The 18,356-nt window shown below is 45.6% G+C and overlaps 1 protein-coding gene and 1 long non-coding RNA gene across 3 annotated transcripts in view; one reads left to right on the forward strand and one right to left on the reverse strand.

Annotated features, from left to right (window-relative positions):
* Window positions 1-1,625: 1,625 nt before the first annotated feature.
* Window positions 1,626-6,850, reverse strand: LOC310904508 (lysophosphatidic acid receptor 6-like). 2 transcript variants are annotated; one of them, XM_083849356.1, is made up of 2 exons: window positions 5,544-6,850; window positions 1,626-3,271 (listed from the first exon to the last, which is right to left on the reverse strand). In XM_083849356.1, exons 1-2 carry the CDS (start codon window positions 5,651-5,653, stop codon window positions 2,296-2,298), a joined length of 1,086 nt encoding a protein of 361 aa, XP_083705482.1. In that variant the 5' UTR covers window positions 5,654-6,850; the 3' UTR covers window positions 1,626-2,295. The 2 variants fall into 2 exon arrangements, with proteins under 2 accessions (XP_083705482.1, XP_083705483.1); XM_083849357.1 differs by lacking the exon at window positions 5,544-6,850 and adding an exon at window positions 3,811-3,930.
* Window positions 3,986-18,356, forward strand: part of LOC310904516 — a 66,112-nt gene continuing 51,741 nt past the window's right edge. The window contains exons 1-5 of the long non-coding RNA XR_014588407.1: window positions 3,986-4,114; window positions 4,248-4,323; window positions 5,465-5,500; window positions 6,841-7,120; window positions 11,504-11,663. This is a non-coding gene — a long non-coding RNA (uncharacterized lncRNA). The remainder of the gene's footprint in view (window positions 4,115-4,247; window positions 4,324-5,464; window positions 5,501-6,840; window positions 7,121-11,503; window positions 11,664-18,356) is intronic.

Genomic DNA, 18,356 nt, shown 5'->3' on the forward strand with positions numbered 1-18,356 from the left:
AAAAATCAATACAGAAACCAATAGGATGGGGCTTGGGAGAAGAAGAAATGGCACAAGCACTTTTAACTTGTCCATGCACTTTCAACTATTCTTAATTTGTTCAAAATCTCTTCCGTGCCAAAATCTCTTTCTGGCCAGGAAGCCAAAAATTTCTAAATTCAATATTAATCTGTGTTGTCCACCAGCACTTTAAGTGAAATTACCATTAAAGTTACTTTGTGATCTGTGGGACCAAGAACAACAAATGAATAGGGGCAGGCATAGCAGGAAATGGGGGAAAAAAAAAAGCTGATCAACAGAGGAAGCATAAAACTACAGGTCAGTTTTTAGTCTCATTTACAGCAGTGTAAGCCCAAAGTAATGTCAGTAAAACTAATAGAGCTGCCTCAGGCTATAGAAATGCAATTGAAATTTTCCTCATATACTTTGGCATTTTCTACCTTGTGAGGTGCTGAAAAAATCTCTGTTCTTGTGTTCAGTCATTATCAGTTAAATTGGAGGACCTCTTGGCATAGCCCACTGATTTTCTTCTATTTCTGAACACTATTTTCTTCTATTATTCGCTTACCCTTCTTCTAAAAGGAGTCTGAAATTTCAGTAGTAAAACCTTTTTGTCCATTGAAGTGCAGTTTGTTAAGGGGTAAGTTATGAACACAAAGGTGATGAGGATTCAGTATCTGCTAGCAGGGAAGCTAGCCAGAGTTTCTGAATTTACTGGGGTAGTCAAGGGAAGTGGAAAGTATTATGGAGAGAGACTTGCTGCAGTATCCTGGTTGGTTTTATTTTCATGCACTTGGACGTAACGAGGACATGTACCCTCAGAAGCATGACTTGCATGCTGAACATCAAAAAGATGCTCACGCTTATGTCTATGTCAGATTCATGTTTCTCTGCTCAGCAACTGGATTTCTTTGGTGCGGTCTCACACATAGATGCATCAACTTCAGAATATTTCACTTCTACACACTGGGGTCTCCCCATACAAAGGTGGCAGCTCAGGAAAGAAATCAACACACGGTTTGTGCATAGTCCTTCTCACAAGCGTACAGAGAAAAGACAGCTCTAAGGCTGGGATTTATAGCCCTGCCTAGAAGATATATTGAAAGGATCCAGCACAATGTGAGTATGAAAACTAATTGCTTTGGTTGTCATCATCCTCGTCCCTTGGGAAGGGGGCTGTTGGCTCCCGGAGTAGCACTAGGGGCAGCAGTAGTAGCTGCCTCTCTCAGGCTGGGAGCACGTTGTCATTTGGTTTATCTGGATGCCTGTGAGCACTGATAAGAGGTAACTGACTGATGTGTGAGGCAACTGTCAGTGGATTATTTTTTATTGCCTTATTTGATTGGGAAGTGGTAGTGCTTAGCTTCCTCTGAGGTCTGAAAGGTTGCTTTCCCCTGGGGTGCAATGGTGCAGGCTGCTACTCTGGGGATCAGAGCTACTCTTATCTTACTCCCCAGCAAAGTGGGGGTTGTTTCTTCAGATTCATGTGTTTGCTGCTACGCTGGGCTCAGGCTTTTTATTGCGTGCTCTTGTTTGGTTTGGCTCTGTTCATGAAACTAGTTTTGTAGCCAAGCAGGAAGGAACAAATATGTGAAAAGTCTGCAAGGAGAGGAGCTGGTGAGGAAATCTGGAACTGGGATAGTCTCTAAATCTGGGCTACCTGGGACTTGGGGTCATTGCAATATCAGTCAGAAGTGCAAAGTGGTGGAGGCAGGGTTTGTATAAAAAGGACTGCACTTTGCGCAGCGAGTCAGCCATTGGAAGAACAGCACGGAGGTCTTGCTGTGCCCATGTTAACCTAAAGCTGCCTTTGGATTTAGAGTTACGATCACATTTTTTAAATAACATGCAAATCTAAAACTGGCATGCGTATGTGTGTGTGAATGTAAGCATATGTCATCGGGGCAGGAGAGGCAACAGAATTTAGTTGGCAGCCTTTTGCCATAAACTCCATCTCTCTGTTTTTTTGCAACCCAAGTCTGTAGTTACTGAAGGCTTGTGGGGATTGCAGGTGTGGTGTGGACAGGGAGGGTGAAAAATGCCACCATGTACAAGACAACACTTCACTCCCCCAACCCCCCCCAAGTAAAGAGGAATCAAATCCAAAGTGATATGCGTAACCATTTATGGGAAAAAAATCCATTTCTGTTTTCCAGAAATGCCAACATAAAACATTGTGGAGGGGAAGGAAATAAGTTAGGAGCAGCCTCCTGGGAATGGAGTTCATTCTGTCTTTTTTTCTGTGTGTGTGAAATATTTTCAGATTTGAATATTTAAATAATTTAGATAAGTAGTTCAGGATCCTGTTGTTTTCGTGAAAGCATCTCCAAATGTAGCATGTGGATCAAGCTTTTTTCTGGCTGTTCTTTCACTCTTTTGTAATGGGCTTTCCAAGGACTCCTTTAAAACAAAATAATAACAGACCCCATCCAGACAGCAGTTCAAGTTTGCCCAGCAAAGGGTGATTTGAAGGATGTCTCGTAGCTTTGGCTGAGAAGCCATGTGCATGATGCCATTTTTCACCAAAAAGTACAGGAAGAATGTCACATGGTAAGGTGTGAAACAGACCAAAAACGTGATGAAGTTTGCCACTACTATCTTCTCTGCTCTGGTGGCATACGTCTGGGGGTTGTCTGGTTTCCTGCGCTTTCTCAGACATCTGACGATCTGAACGGTGCAGAAGGCCATGGCTGTCATGCTGCCAAAGAAGGTGGTCTCCAGGGCGCTGAACAGGGCTGTGTTTTCCCATGTGCTTTTGGAGAAGTTATGGAAGCAGGATGAGATGTTGTGGCCCTCGTCATGCAATTGGAAAGTAGAGACAGTTCCAGCTGAGACCCCCAGGCAGATGACAGCACAGACCACAGCAGCTTTCTTGGTGGATCGCAGGGTGGGAGCCGTGAAAGGGTGCCCGATAGCAATGTAGCGATCTATGCAGATGCAGAGGGAGATGAGGATGCTGCCATACATGTTTACAAAGTAAAGACTCTCCAAGATGGAGCAAAACACAGACCCCAATTCCCATGTGTTTGGATGGTGATAGGAAATTATTTTAAATGGAAGAGTGAACAGCAGCAAAGTATCCAGGAAGATGAGGGCTATCATGTAGACTGTAGATTCTGACAGCTTTTTAGCCTTAAAAAACAGGAACGACAATGCCATCACATTGAACAGCAATCCCAGGGTAAACGTGGGAGTGTACATGATCAGCTGGAACAGTTCTACTTCGGGGCTGATGTTGTTGGTACTGTTGTGATTCGTATCTCCAGGCATACTGCAAGAAAAGAAAATCACCATAAGGAAGAACGAAGATCACATTTAAGACCTGGTACAAAGGCCAATGAGGTCTGTAGGTGTCCACAGACCTGGAGATGCTTTTTCATCTCGGGCTTGCGCGTGCTGAATTGCAGCTCCCAGTAACATGGAGTTACTGTGCCCAAGGGAACTTAGAGTAAGGTTGCACCTCAAGGAGGAGCAAGGCTTTCTGGGGTCCAAGCCCTGCTTGCACTACTACCCACTACCCTGAACTAGGCTAGGCAGAGTATGGAGGTGTCTGCACCATCCCCATGGAATGGTGTGATCCCTGTGCAAACACAGGGCACCAGCCCCTCCTTTCAGGATTACATGAACTAAAGAAATGGAGGCAATTAGCCACATCAGGTTTCTGGGATCAAGCTATCAAAGAGACCTTGGGGAGCCAAGAGCACAAGGGTTCCTCGTATTTATTAATGTGAAGAACTCAAACAGTTATAGTCTTCAGAAGAAAAACGAGACTTAAGAACCCAAGCATTTGTTTAAATCAGCCAGACTTACCACAGCTGATAAACTGCTGTCTGCTGAAATAGAGGTGGCAGCAAAAGTGCAGAGATTTCCCCTCCTCCACAAAGAGGGGACTAAAAATGTTGAGGCAGACACAGCTGAGCAGGGGTCACGAAGTAATTCTCTCTTTTAGAGGAAGGGTGCTGGTTTGACCCTGCCCTCAGACTCTCCTGATAAGGACCAGGAAGGCTCTCATTGGTTTCTGCAGTCCTGGTCTCTGCTAGAATCACTTACAAATGCAAATACAAGGGAATACCTGGTTCTTTGTTAGCCATTTCTTTCACAGCAAATGTAACCTGTAAATAAATCCTTTTAAAGATCTTTTTGCTAGTGCTCAGAAATCACCTTCATCTGGTGCTCCGTAGCTGTTATTACTTTGACATGGTGCCTTTCCTACAGGAGTTACTGATCTTGATGTTGTTTTATTTCAGATTGGGAAACCTGTCATCAGCTGTGCAGTAAAAGCTCCTGTTCTGCAGATCAGGTCACTTCCTTGATATTTCAGAGGTAAGCTCTCCTGTGCTCTGCTTTAAGAGAAAGATCAGCATAAAGAAAATGCAATTCTTGGATAAAAACTAGCAATTAGAAAGCAAGGGAAGGTTGGCAGTTTGCTCCTGGGGGACACACAGATGCCAAGTTATATGATTCTGTAAGTTTGCTAGTTTATGCTACAGAAATGAGAAAGCCAGTCCCAGAAACCCAGCCTGATGAGGAGAACAGGCTGCTGGCGGGGCTGCAGGTGCAGGAAAACACACCTCTGCTGGGGTCAGGCGCAGGGGTCCGCAGGCTGTGTGTTGCTGCAGCAGGCGCAGGGTTTGTTCAGGCTGCCTGCCCAGGTGTGCAGCCCCACCTGGCAGTGCTGCGGGCTGTGTAAAGCACTTCGTGGCCTCCTTCGTGGCGGAGCACCACTGCCCGTAAAGCATGGGGGGACGTGGCTCAGAGGGGCAGCAGCCCCGTCAGTAGCGCCTGCTCTGCCACCGTCTGCGAGGGGCTGAGGGAAGTTTGAGGGGAAATGAAGAAAATCCCTTGCCCAAATAAAAAAGGACAGGAAAGCCTGCGCTTGGGGGAATCTGGGTGGCTGGAAGGGAGAAGCATCCCCGGTGATGTTCAGTGCCTGGGAGTTCAGCCCTCCTGCAGCCTTGAGGCTTGGGGTTTTGTTGGGAGCTGTGTTGGGTCACTGAGCCTTCAGATTCAGGTGGGGTTATGCTGGCAGCCTGTGCTGCCCTGTGCGGAAGGGTGGCCTGGGCTCGCCGACACAGTGTGCTGCTCTCCCTGTGGAGATCCCACCCCTCATGTGAAGGCCTTTTAATGCTGGGAGGGGGGGAACCCACTACTGAGAGCCGAAGGGATGAAAAGTTAATTAAGGAATTCCTGAAAAGTTGTAAATATCAACAAAGGCCCTTACTTCATTGCCCCTGTAGGAGATTACATTAGTCCTTTTTTTCCTTCATTCCTTTCATTTCAGCTTCTTACCAAGGTTTTTACTTGAGAAAAAATTAGTTACGATAAAAAGGCATTTCATAGCCTGTCATGTTGGTTTCTAAACAAAAGAAGGAAATGTCAAAGGGTAGCTATGTTCATTCTTAAAAAAAAAAAAGTTAATATGCTATAAGGAAACCAAATTATGTAAAATATATTTTGTTTTCAGATCTTGTAGCAAGAAGAAGAAAAGAAAGCTTCTAAGGTAAGGTTTCCCTACAATGAAATATTATCTCTGGTCATCTTACCTTTGGGCTTTCTCTAGCACTGTAGCGCTGTTCCTGGACTTTTTCTCCTTCTTGGCTTGTAGTATTCTTGAGTCTCGTGTTTTCTTTGAAGGCTGCAGAGTGAGCTGCATGCAAAGTGACAGTCAGTGCTGATGTTAGAAAGCATGAAGAGCTGCTGCTTTTCGTGTCATCGCACTTCCATTACAGCAATGGTTTCCCCACGCTGGCTGCACATACGCGCTATGTACGTAGTGTGTCACACGCAGCTCATTTAAGGATGTAAACAGATTGCTTTGCGGGGCTCGCGTCTCTCTGAGTCACCCATTCAGAACAGTTTCTGGTAACAGAGAAAGGAATTCTGGCCCTGCAGACCTTTGTGATTTTTTTTTTCTACAAACAGGATTTTAGGGGTTGTATGTAACATCTGTGAGTAGAGTGTTAGCTGTTGAAACGTTTGTGCTTTAAGCTGAACCCTGAGCTATTGCTGTCAATTTCTCTTACTTTTCACGATACCGGAACGGAAAAAGAGATTCTCTATTTTCAGTGGTGATTTGATATGTTCATTTTCAATTGGTGTCTAAGAAGAAGAAAAAAAAAAAACAGTTACTCTTAAATCTGTTTATACTACTAGCAGGGAATGTACCTACAGAGAGTGTCAGGTGCTGCTTTTGTTCAGGGGCAACAGGAAAAAGATTTTTTTTGCCCGTTGCATGCATTTTTGCAATCTTCTTACCGAAGATGGAAAGAAGGGCTAAGGAAGTGATTTTGCTTGATCTTCTGCCTATCCCTTAAATATCAAAACCAAGGATAGTCTTGGCTGAATAAAAACTGTGCATCTGTTGGGGAAGAGGGGGAAAAAAATAGTACCTTGGGGTTTCTGTGTGGTATTTTAGTTGATGTGACTCAAGGTTAAAAAAAAAAAAAAGGGGGGAGGGCGGCGGCGGTGGTGAAAAATAACTCATCTTGTCCTCAACTAGGTTTCACTTCTATTAATCCCATTGTGGTCTTGTAACACTGCATTTTGGATATTTAAAAATAATCCACAGGCAGACACCACTACCGTGAGGAGGCATCAGGGGCCTGAGGCAGCCTTGCTGTGAGCATGGGACGGGAGCCTGGCCATCACAGACCAGTTTGTGCTCCTGCCCCTGTCCTGTGTTTGCAAATGCCAGTCCTTACGGCCACCGGTGCTTATAGAGTGTGTTCTTTTCCCCCGTTGCATGCATTTCCCCTCATGTACTTGAGGTTTTCTGTTCTCTCTCATATTCCCTTTGATATGTATGTTCTCATGCTACCTAAGTGCTGCTTGCCTCTCCAGAGACTGCCCAGAAGCACATATGCTTGGCCAAAAGCCTTGTGTGGCTGCATGTCTGGAGAAAGATGCTTTGGAAAGGGGAGGATGAGGAAGCAGCAACGCCACGGTCGTTCTTGGCACACCACAATCCAGCCAGTACCAAGGGCCAGGATGGTTTTTTTTTCTTTTTTCTTTTCTACCTCCTTTCTTCTCTCCAGCGAACATCCTGGGAAGCTTTCTAGGGAGGATTCTGAGAAAGAATGGCCAGGACAGCATGCGGGTGGTACCAATGCACATGGATGAGGTATGAAGGCTCCTCTCCATTTTCTCCCTTCAAAACTGAGAGTGGAAAAAAGTTATGCTGAGGGTTGGTGGCAAGGGGGAAATGAAATAGTGTGAGTAATGTACAGAAAGGTTGGGATAGTCCATGAAGGACTCTCAGGCTGTTGATGAAAAACATAACTTGTGATGCGGGGCTGAGGAAGCTGTGGGCCGGCAAGGTACCTTCCGTTTCTCACCGTAGGCCCTCCTCTGTGCTCATGGGCTGTGACTCTTCGGTAGGACCTCAAGACCAAGTGTGCCAACTCCCTTCTTGCAGACTGGTTTGCTGCATGGTGGGGAGAAGAGGGCTGCACCCTGCAAACTCTGTTCTTGGCACCTCTTTGCATGTCACTGATGACACCACCAGTGAGCAAAGCACCACCTGATGCTGAATGTGCCACCTTGTTCCTTTTTCCTGAAGAAGGAGTCGTTTCACACGTGTTTTTGACTTGCCTTGATGACTTTGCCATATCTCCACGGATTCCGCTCGTACCTCTCCCCTTCAGGCCATGCAGGTGGCCCTGGTGAAGCCCTGCTGGTTCCCTGCGCTCGCCCTTGGGGCCAGCTTTCCCCTTGCAGTGCCGAGCTATGCCAGCCATCCCGAGGTGCTGCTGGCCAGCTGCTGGCCTCAGGCACCGGACTGCACCACAGGCAGCACGGCCGTGGTCGTGGGTCTTCAGCCGGTGGTCCTGGCTCTCAGGGAGGATGTCAGTATGGCGCTGGAGCTGCTGTGATGCTTCCAGTCCGGGAGCCAAATCAGTAACAGTTGCACAACACAGGATTGTGCAGTGGAGACATGGTGTTTTTCTGTTAATTCAAATCAGAGTCTAATCAGTGAGAAAAATAATTGTTCTGCTTGAGAAGAGAGAGGATCCACTGCTGTGGTCCCCTTGCTTTCCTCCTTGATTTCCCTCAGATGCCCTTCAACATCTTTTCCAATTTTCAGTTTCTTTCACCTCCCCCTGTCCTCCCATGTCCCCAGCCCCCTGGATTTTCTGTTCTTTGGAAGGGCTGTGCCGGGGAGGCAGCTTCAGGAGCCAGCCAGGAGGGAACAGCAGCAGGCTGGTAGACAGGCCACAAGAGAGCAATGTGCAGAGCCTTAGGATGGTCCCGTGGAAGCTTTTACTGCAAGAGAGTGTGTGGCTAGGATTGCCACGAGGGGCTGAGAGCCTGCCTGACCTCCTTGGTCCTGCCATGAGGCCTTGTTGGGTGGCACCCAGGAACAAGAACCTCTCCCTCCATCCCACCTGGGACCAGGAGGCTTTTGGAATTTGTTCCTACCCGTCCTGAGACACGGGCCACAGCATCCCCCCGGGAGTGCCTGAAACCTCCGGCGGAGCCAGGGCCCGAAGTACACCGTTCCCTACAAGCAGGCTGTGCAGAGCCATTTGTTATTGAGTTGCTCCCTCTCGTGGTTGCAGCGGAAATTAGAAACGTGGCTTCAGTCCTGTGCCGTCTCAGCCTCCGTGTTTGATCACGGTTTATCCCATAGCTCAGGCAGCTTATCTCACAACTACCCCCACCAGCCAAGCACTGGGCTCTCCTCATTCACCAACCTTTGTGTTTGCTCCACTGCCCACACTGTGCATGGCCCAGGAGTGAAGAGCACGGGGAGAGCCGAATGCTTGGCCCTTGGTGGTGAGCAGAGAGGGCAGGAGCACAAAAACAGATGAAATGGAGGTTTCTTGAAGAGGTGACCCTAAGCGTTGCCCACCGGTGGCTGGTGAGGGCAGAAAGCTGCTGTGCTCACAGAGGTCTGCCCCAGGTGCTGGCCTCCTCGCCAGCCTACGGAGGAACCTGCAAACTGGCTGTGCAGCAGGACCACGGGTGTCTCGATGAGAAGGGTCCTTCGATGGTGGAGGAGCCAAACCTGCTGCCTGGGAGAGCAGCTGAGCTGATCTCTCGCTTTGAGCTCTGGCATGTTTAGTGGTGAGGTGATCTAGTATTTGTTGGGATGGATGGCTCGATTTCAGCAGAGATATCAGCTGGGAATGCTCCCGTGGGACTCCCGAGGACATGTCAGCAGGGAGGGGTGTTTTCTGCCTCAGTGCTCTGAGACTGGTGAAGCTTGAAACCAGTGGAATCTGAATAAACTGAAAGGAAAACAAACATTTTTCCTCGGTCTTCTACGTTCTGATGAAACGCCCAGGCAGCTCAGGAGTTCCGCTACATGCTTGTTCTGCCAGCTCTGCGGCCGCAGCACCAGCTGGTGCCAGTGTGGCGGAGGTCTGCCTGTCCTGATGCTGCTTTTGCACCTTTGGGTGCTCTCCTGCTCGGCAGAGCAGGCGCCCAGGCAGCGCTGGCACACCCCAGCTGAGGGCCCCGCTCACCACAGCACGGACTACGCCTCTTTCCAGCCTAATGACTGAGTCATTTTGGCACTTCAAAGGTAATTTGCTATTTTTTTTCCTGCTCAAACCATTAGCTACATTTGTCTTCAAGTCATATTTACCTTTGAAACTCCTGAAACAGCACTTTCTTTCGTAACTCAACTATTTCCCAGCACATGATACAAACCTCCAGCTCGTAAAACTCCTGCCCCTCGCCTGACAAAGGCAAGCGCTTCAGCTGTAATTTTGCAAGGTGGGAAAAAGTCTGTTACTGAAGATGATCAAGATTTCATTTTGTTTTTTCAGAGAGCCAAAGTGCGCATACCGCTCTAGGAAGGTAGCTGCATAATGAGCATCCTTTCCAAAAGGTGCCTGTACACATTTTGAGCCAGCTGAGCTGCTCGTATAGCAAGGGACTGCGTCCCACCAGTGTACAGCCTGTGGGGACCAGGAGAGTCTCAGTCAGCCCCCACGTGACATTTGTTCTCAATGGGAAAGGTCACTTTTCCACGCCTCATTTCTGGGGCCTGTGAAATAACACAGCGTGTGTGTGTGTGGAGTGTGAGAAATTGTTACTGCAGCCTGAAGGTCACTGAAAGTCATTGTGAGAAAATAGTTAACTGAGCAAGAACCTAAGAGTCATTTTAGGCAAGAGAAAAAATGCTTCTGGTAGGGCGTCCTGTCTTTGGCTGAAGCCAGCAGCAGTGGATATTTAGGGGAAGAACGTAAGAAACTGGGATCCTACAGCTGACAGTACTTCCAGCAGTAAGCAGCTTAAAAAATAAGGAAAGGGTGGTCATAAAGGCTCCCTCAGTTAGGTTCCGCTAGTGACTTTCTTCTTCCCATTTCCCATAGCGTTTTTCTGCTGAGGTCTTTTAGATCCATGCTGTGCATTTAACCTGTGTATATTTAGCAGACAAAGCTAGGATTTTAATGTTGAAAAAATACATATAATAGTTTCTTCAGTATTTTAGGAAACCAGTTAGATGACTATGAATTGTATTACCTAACAACACGAGCAAATCTTAAAAACAAACAAAAAGCAGCCTATGATACTACCACTTAATTTTTCCAGCATTTAGTAGAGGTAGTTTGTATGTTAGAACTGACAGAAAAAGTAGGTAGGTTGCCAGCTGAATTGTGGTTTCTGGTCTTCCTAAGGTGGCAGAAACTGCAGGACAGCAAGTCTCCAAGTGAATTCTGTTGGATAACTAACATGAGAAGATGACTTAGAGATGCAGTTACAGCAGTCAGAATTTGGCAACACCACTTTTCCCTGAATTTATGTTGAAAACATAATCCCCAAGGAAAATATTTTTACAACAAAATGATACAGTTTCCAAAAGACTTATTTGGAAAAAAAAAAAAAAAAACCTGTTTCATTGGGTTTTGTTCTTTTTTTTTTAAAAAAAAATCATTTTACTTTTCTGTGTCCTGCTTTATTATTTCATTACCCAAGCTGTGTGTGCTGCTATTGTGCTAAATGTCAAGTTGTGATCATACTACGAACTTAACAGGCCAGCAGCAAGGCACACGTTTATTCTATCTTGACATACGCGTTGGATTTAACTTCTTTGCTATCACCGGAGTTACAGTACACAGAGGATTTGGCTGTTAATAAAATTCACTGTCTTCTAGTCTGGACCTGTCAGTTTGGTGCTTTGCTAACCTTATAACCTGTTGATCAAACGTTACCTCTGCCAAGCGCTGTGCTGATGTGGTTGGTGTTCATTGTGCCGAACCAGGCCATTTTTAGGGTGATTTTAGGGTGTCTGCACAGGACATTGCAGTGCACCATGGTGGACTTGCACGGTCAGGCCCTCAAGTCTGGGGGTTTCCATCCTCTCCTAAATGTAACTGTTCTGGTGTCGTTCATCCTGGCGACAGGGGTAGGGTCTGTTATCTTTTCGATTTTACACATAGGAAATCGAAGCAGAGAGAGAGGCAAAAGGACTTTCCAAAAGTGATACAAAACATCTGCAGTGCAGTGCAGTTTCCCAAATCCAAATTCTCACAGAGGCCAACTCTCTTTTTAGATAGTTCCTACCCAGGGACCGTCTCCGTGTCTGCAGCCCAGGAGAGACAGCACTGCCTCAGTCATGTCTGGATGTTCACACTCCTTCAGGAAGTCCTGCAGTCTTCAGAAATGATTGGTGCGTCTGCCCTTTCATATGGAGAATTAACTGTTCTCAGCTGGTAAGTGCATTTCTTAACTGTGTTGAAGCTGTGTATCAACATGCAAACGAAGTAATGAAGAAAGAGGCAACATGTATTTCATGTCATTTTCCATATATAATGTGTTCTCTTCATTCATTTGAATTTTTCAATCTGTTTATTTAACTTCAAGAACATTTTATGTAGAGAGAGACTGTGTATAGGTGTTAAAAGCATAAAGTCTCTGCAGTTACGTTGCATGCAGATTTCAGCAAGGATTAAGAGAAGAATTTCTTTCTCTCCCTCCTTTTTTCCCTAGCTGAACTCAGGAACTGGTGTCCTTCAAGCAGATCCTGCACTATTGTAGGGGTGTTGATGGCGTGGTGTTTGTGCAGAAACAATTACTGTTTAGTTACCTGATGTGGAAATTTTCTGAACACTCATAATTCATCATTCCTTTTTCCATTATTACTCCCTTTAAAATGCTCTAGCTTGGAAAATTTGTAATTTGAAATATTTGTTTTCTTTGACTAAGAATCTCTTGTGCATTTAGTAGAAGGTTTTACTTCTTTTCTTTTTTTTTGCCATTTTTTTTTTTTTTTGCTTTTTGTGCCGTGCCTAACCAGCAAAGTTTCTCATGACAAGCACAGGCACCAAAACACCGGTCTGGTTACGCTAAAGCCTACTGCATTGCTGCTGATGGTTTTTAGACTACGGTTAAGCAGTGGTGTTAAACACTTGCTTTCCCCTATGTGAAAATGCGTGTGGCATCCCACATGTTTCTGAATCACAGAAAATTGTCTGAAATAGTCTGCGCGTTTTTGTTTCCTTTTCACACGTTTCTAATTTTCTTGCCTTTGATGTGATATTTTTTAAGTGGTGGGTTTTGTTTTTTTTTTTATGTGCTGCACGATAGCTTTTTTTTTTTTTTTTTAGCTTTGGTTGCTAACAGCAAGAAGGTTATGTGGAGGGAAGTCCATTCCCTCATCCCAGTCATGTTCAGATGAGAAGCAAAGGAAGAGGAAGACTTCCAATAGCTTTGAGTCCCTTCTTGTCGTTGGTTTTGTGTCCCTTGTCATTGGCGCCATTTTGTGTTAGGATTCAGGTACTTTTTCAAGAGCTGGCTTCTGAGCTGCTGTCTCTTCTCAACCCAGCTACAGGGCAGTAACTACATTTGGGCTCAGAAAGGGAACTCTGAGGTTCCAACCCTACTTTGAACACAAAAGCCTTTAAAAGCCATTGATTGGTGATCTCATGGGCATCTTCACTTGCAAAGACTGATGGGGAGGAGAACTGCTCTAGGGACAGGGCAGAGAGGGGCTGTTCTGCAGGACACTGGGGATAGGAGCTGAGACCCCAATGGCATGTGTTGGCCAGGACTTGGCAAGGCAATTTGAGCCGCGGTTGCTGGCTTGTTCCTGACTTGCTGGCTGGCACAAGTACTTCTGGAGCTGTGTGGTAAACCAAAGCAGGGGACAAAAATGCCTGAAAAAGCAGCTGGCCAAACAATGTCCCCATGGTTTGGCAGCGTGAATGTTGCTTGATGTTGGTTTACCTATAAAATGAGGAACTTGTGAGGTTTAATGTTTGTGAGGCAATAGAGAGAGAAGTATTTTACTGTCACGTTATCCTTAGAAAAGCATTTCTTGAACTGCAAGAAACTGACAGACTTAACAATATGTCCAGAAAAGCATTCAGCAAGTGGTGTGTTTAATCATCTAAGCCCCCTGTACTGCAGGGGAAAGAAAAGTCTCAAGCAATAACCCGTAACATAACCAGTTTTAAGGGAAGCGGTTCTTCCCAATACCCATTGTTTCACCATGTTGTATTATCCCATTGAATCCCAGTAAGTTCTTGGCTTTGAGACATGAACAATGCAATTTAATAGATTTTTAATTTTTATACTATTGAAGTGGTTGATTTCTGTCACGTTTGTAAGTAAAGACTTTCCATGTTATTGCTTAGGCTGATATTTGTTATGCTTTTTGGTACTCCTAATTATTCAGAAGAGCAAAATTTAGGGCTGTTTTTGACTATTCTCTGTAAGACAGACTCCTTAGGACTGCAGGAGACTGAAGCAGAAGTGATGGATCTTCTTGCTGTCTGTCTGCCTGTGTGTGCTTATAGGGAATGACAGGACACATTGGGAAGGAGAGGAAGGAGGGAGGTAAGGGGTCTGATGGCCTTTCACCTCTTCACGTTCCTAGTGTGGCCCATACACCAGATTATAAGGATAGGGCACGCCAGCACAGCTGAGCATCCACTCTGCTGCCCTGGGTCTCATGAGCCCTAGGCAAGCTGAGTGGGCATTTCATCACCCAAATGTTGCCCCTTTGGTTCAGCTTTGCCTTGGATCTACCTTTCCATTGTTCATGATTCATTTACTCATGTCAGTAGGCATCCAAAGATTGGGGGGAAAAAAAAAAAGCTGAATTTATGAATTTTCATTATAATAACTTCACAGGAGTCAGCTGAAATTGTGGGAGATTTTCTGACTTTGTCCTTTCTCTATGTGTTTCCATCTCTCCTCGCTACAGGTGGCACGTAGTTCATGTCGACTGTACTCTAAGGTAGCCTGTATGCCTCCGTGTAGTTGTACGTTGTTGTATGTATGCATAGTTAGATATGTAGCCCCTATGGAAGGGGATCTACACGGCACCACAACTCGAGTTTCAACCAAAGGAAGGGAGAGCCCCTGCTCCTGCCCTCTCCCTTTTCTTCTGTCCTCCTGGTCATCTCCTGCTTGCCTCAGAGGGCTGGGCCTGCAGGCTGAGGGAGCCTGCACCTCTCCGTGCCTTTCTTCTGTTTTGTTTTTCCTGTGCCTTCAGAGAAAGGTTTAAAGGGCTTTCATCAAAGAGCATTCGCCGTGAGTTTAAAAAGGTCTGGTGAGGCAGTTGGACTCATAGAATCAGGGAATCATTTAGGTTGGAAAAGACCTCTAAGATCACCAAATCCAACTTGATGATCTTTGTAGGTCCCTTCCAACCAAACTATACTAATTTCTAGTCTTCTTGACTGAAAATATTCATTTAACTGCTGATGTTGTACCTTTATATGGTACTCTTAAGACTTTTCATACTCATTAATTCTTAGTGAAATCAAATTCATATGAATAAATACAGCCCTGATGAAGCTGTTACTAACATTTATCAGGCCACATCCTTTTCCTGTTGTTTTCCTGGTAAGCAGTTTTAAGACAAGTATTTAAACATTTTAGCATAAAATTTCTCTGGTATTGAACATTTCTTTGTAAATAACCACAACCACTGATGCAAAAGTAACTAGGGCTGTAGCTTTGATGCTTAGTTAGCAGTCAGGCTTGTGATCTGAACTGGGGGGGGGGGGGGGGGAAAGTGTTAGAATATATATATATTTTTATAATTATTTTAATCCTCTTACCCTGGTTCAGCTTCTGCAGTGTTGACTTCTGGTTGTTCTGAGTAAATTGTTCCAGCATCCAAAATATCGTTTCTTCCATTCTGTTCTCACAAACTTGTCAAAAGTACATTAGATCAAACTTGAGATCAAGATGAGTCCAAGCTTCTAAAACTGAAGTCTAGTGGTGTATACATAGTCTGTGACGTTTTGGCCAAGTTAAAAATTTGTTCCTCTACTGTAGGAAAAAGAATAATGATTACCTCCAGTTCTTTACTTTTTACTGATCACCATGTTCTCCACCCCCAAACATACACAGACCTTCAGGTCTCCTGGCTCACTGAAACGAGAAGAAAGGTGACTCAGTCCCAGGCCTTCCAATATATAGGAAAAAGCGGCCTTTTCTGAACGCTGAGGGAAATCTGGGTCAGGTTCTTTGAAGAGTCCCAGCTGTGGCTTTCTAGCAAACATCAAACCTGAGGAAAGAGCCCCATGGACAGGCGAGCACCCGAGTGGGCAATGGCAGATGGAAGATGGCAGAGGACAGCTGTGGGGCACCCCCTGTGCTGGGACGAGGGGGGCGGCTGCTCAGGGTGGCTGCAGCAGGTGCTGGAGGGACAACTGTCCTTACCCTGGCCTCGGGTTAGCTTCCTGCCTCAGGTGGAAGCTAGGAGACAGGCGAGGTGGGGTAGTTTGTTAACAAGAATTACGCAGTTTAAGTGAATGAGCCACAAGCCAGTTTTGAGAACTGAAACGTAAGGTTAGGGAGCAACATCTTAGCTGCAAGGCTAAGGAATGGAGCAGAGCCCGTGTTTTAGCTGGGACCGTGCTCAGGGACAGAAACATGTTGTGCAGAATATTAAAACACATAGTAATTGGCATTACCTCAGAAACTGGAGGAGGACTGTGATGTATTTGGTACTCTAGATGGAACAGCCACTTAAAAAAAATCAGACAAATTTTGGTGTAAAAGCATAACTAGGCCAGCATTTGTCTCATAGGAAACTGCGTTTGCTATGAGACTGCTGGGATCGCTCTGCCTGTGTGTATTGGTAGCGCAGCTGCCTGTGGTGATGGGCAACCAACAATGTTTTATTTAGATCATTTTATAGTATGGTGGTTTTGTTGTTGTTGGTTTGGTTTGGTTTTTTGAGTTACTCATCTTAGCAGAGAGCTAGATTTGAAGCTGTGCATCAGCTCTTTCCGATGCAGGGCGTGTTGTGCACTTGGTCCTTTAGGGACCAGCTGCCGCGTGCCCCAGCTTCAGTGCCGCTCTCCAGGCTGTGCTTGTGCTAAACATGTATGCAACCACATCACAGAAAATGGCAGGAGTTACTAGTTTTAATCATTTTGAAAATTTTCAATGCCTTATGATTTCTGATGGCGTGCTGCGAAAGAGGTTTCTGGCCACAGACAACCTCATCTGTATACGATGCGCAAGCAGACATGTTTAAAAGGACCTCAGCTCAGGTAGGTGTCATGGCCCAGAGTGCACCAAGTGGCTCTGCAACCTCCTCTTTTTCTCCAAACCTCTTCCTCAAATGGGGCTGAGCCTGGCTCCCCGTGGCTGTCCGCTCAGCTCCTGTGGCCCAGGTGCAGCAGGGTGCACCCCGCTGCTCTTGACAGCCTGCAAGAAAGGAAATGACCTGCCCATCTGCAGCCAATGCCTACAAGTTAGCTGCAAATTTGTGTCCAGCGAAGTGAAAAAGCTGACAGCTTTGATATTGGTAGGTGACTTCTGTACTTACATCCTTGGGCTAGTCTTCTGGTTTCTGAGTTCTAGCTAAAGTAATAAAGAAGAAAATCCCAACCTTGTAGACACGCGCTCTTTAAAAATAAAAAATATTTTAAAAATACTTTAGAAATGACAGTAGTCAGAAATTAGTTTGAATCCCAAGTGCTTCCTGCCAGTGTATCTCAGATCTTTGGGAAGTTGCAGACCTCACTGAAGTTCATGGGCATGCTCTCCACCTTCCAGCCAAACAAACGGGGGCAGCACTTTGTTTGACTGCTCCTTTTTTTAGTGATAACTGGAAGAATGGGGACCTGCAGGCTGTACTAATGATGATGAGTCCCTGTTGTGGGTGTGAACTCTGGCATCAGCTGAGATTGGGATGCTATCAGCCACACTGAACTCTAATCCCTCTTAAAATACTTCTGGTGTTGGCATTGAGAAGGGTCTCCATCTGTGGGTGGACTGGATGCAAACAGGATGAAAGATTCATCTGGTCACAGCTCTTGATTAATACAGGGATCAAATAGGAGGCAGAATGCAGCAGAAAGTCAAGAGACAACAGCTTAAAAGCAGGAGACAAAAATCAAACATGGCTGCATGAGCAGGGGGTGTTTCAGGGGCAAAAAGCTGGAGGGGAGATCTGATGGGGCTGGAAGTAAGGAAATGGCTCCTTGCTGTTTCCTACCTGCTGTGTGCTTGGAGACAGAGCGTGATGTATGTTCTCTCTCAAAAAATTGTATCTTAAATCGTGTCCGCTTCTCATAGGGGAGAAATCTCCTATTTGTTTGCTGAAGTCTGGCCAGGGGTGGTGATAGGCTAATCCTAACCTGAAGATCAATCTGAACATTTTACACGGTAGACCTGGTACGTGGAGCAGTTAGGAGATACGGGAATATTTTTATTTAATAGCAGAGCTTTTCGGTTTTCTTTTTCTCCCGCCTGCAGTACTAAGCAGACACAAGGGCAATTCCCACTGACTTAGACTGAAATCTGCGAGTGATGACACGCAAAGCCTTTGGCTGTGCTCTAAATGAATAATGGTGTAAGGTGCTGCAGACAGGCACTTCCCAGCATGTGCGTGGAAAGGGAGCGTGTGCTGCTGCTCACACACCGCCGGCATCCGCGCTAGCAACGTCTGGCTGCGGCACTGCCTGCGGTCCCTGCTTATGCTTGTGTCTTCCCAGAAAACAGCAGTCAAATGGGCTTTTGCACACTTCAGCCGGCACAGATTTTTATGGACAAGGCTGTGTAAATAAGAAACGATCCATCAGAATTCCCCAAGCTGAATTTCCAGCACTGGAAGTCAAAAAAAGAAGAAAGAACAGAAAGTTTTGCTATGTGAATCAGGTAAATGCGATTGAGATTCATTTGGTGAGGTCTGTGACTCAAAATGAACCACGCTGTCTACTTTTCAGAAAAAAAGATTTAGTTCTCAGGATGTCTGTGTGTTTCTACTACAAAAACCTGAAGAGAAACAGGTTCTGGAGGTGTAATTGCTTTATGTAATAACCTTTCTGTCTTTGCTGAGCTTAGTGCTTTATGTTGCATAAAAAAACCAACAACACAACAAACCACACTTGCCATAGCTCATTTTTTTGGCATTTTAGCCTATACTTAACCTCCTA

The sequence above is a fragment of the Anser anser genome (assembly GCF_964211835.1).
Source record: "Anser anser genome assembly, chromosome: 9".
NCBI lineage: Eukaryota > Metazoa > Chordata > Aves > Anseriformes > Anatidae > Anser > Anser anser.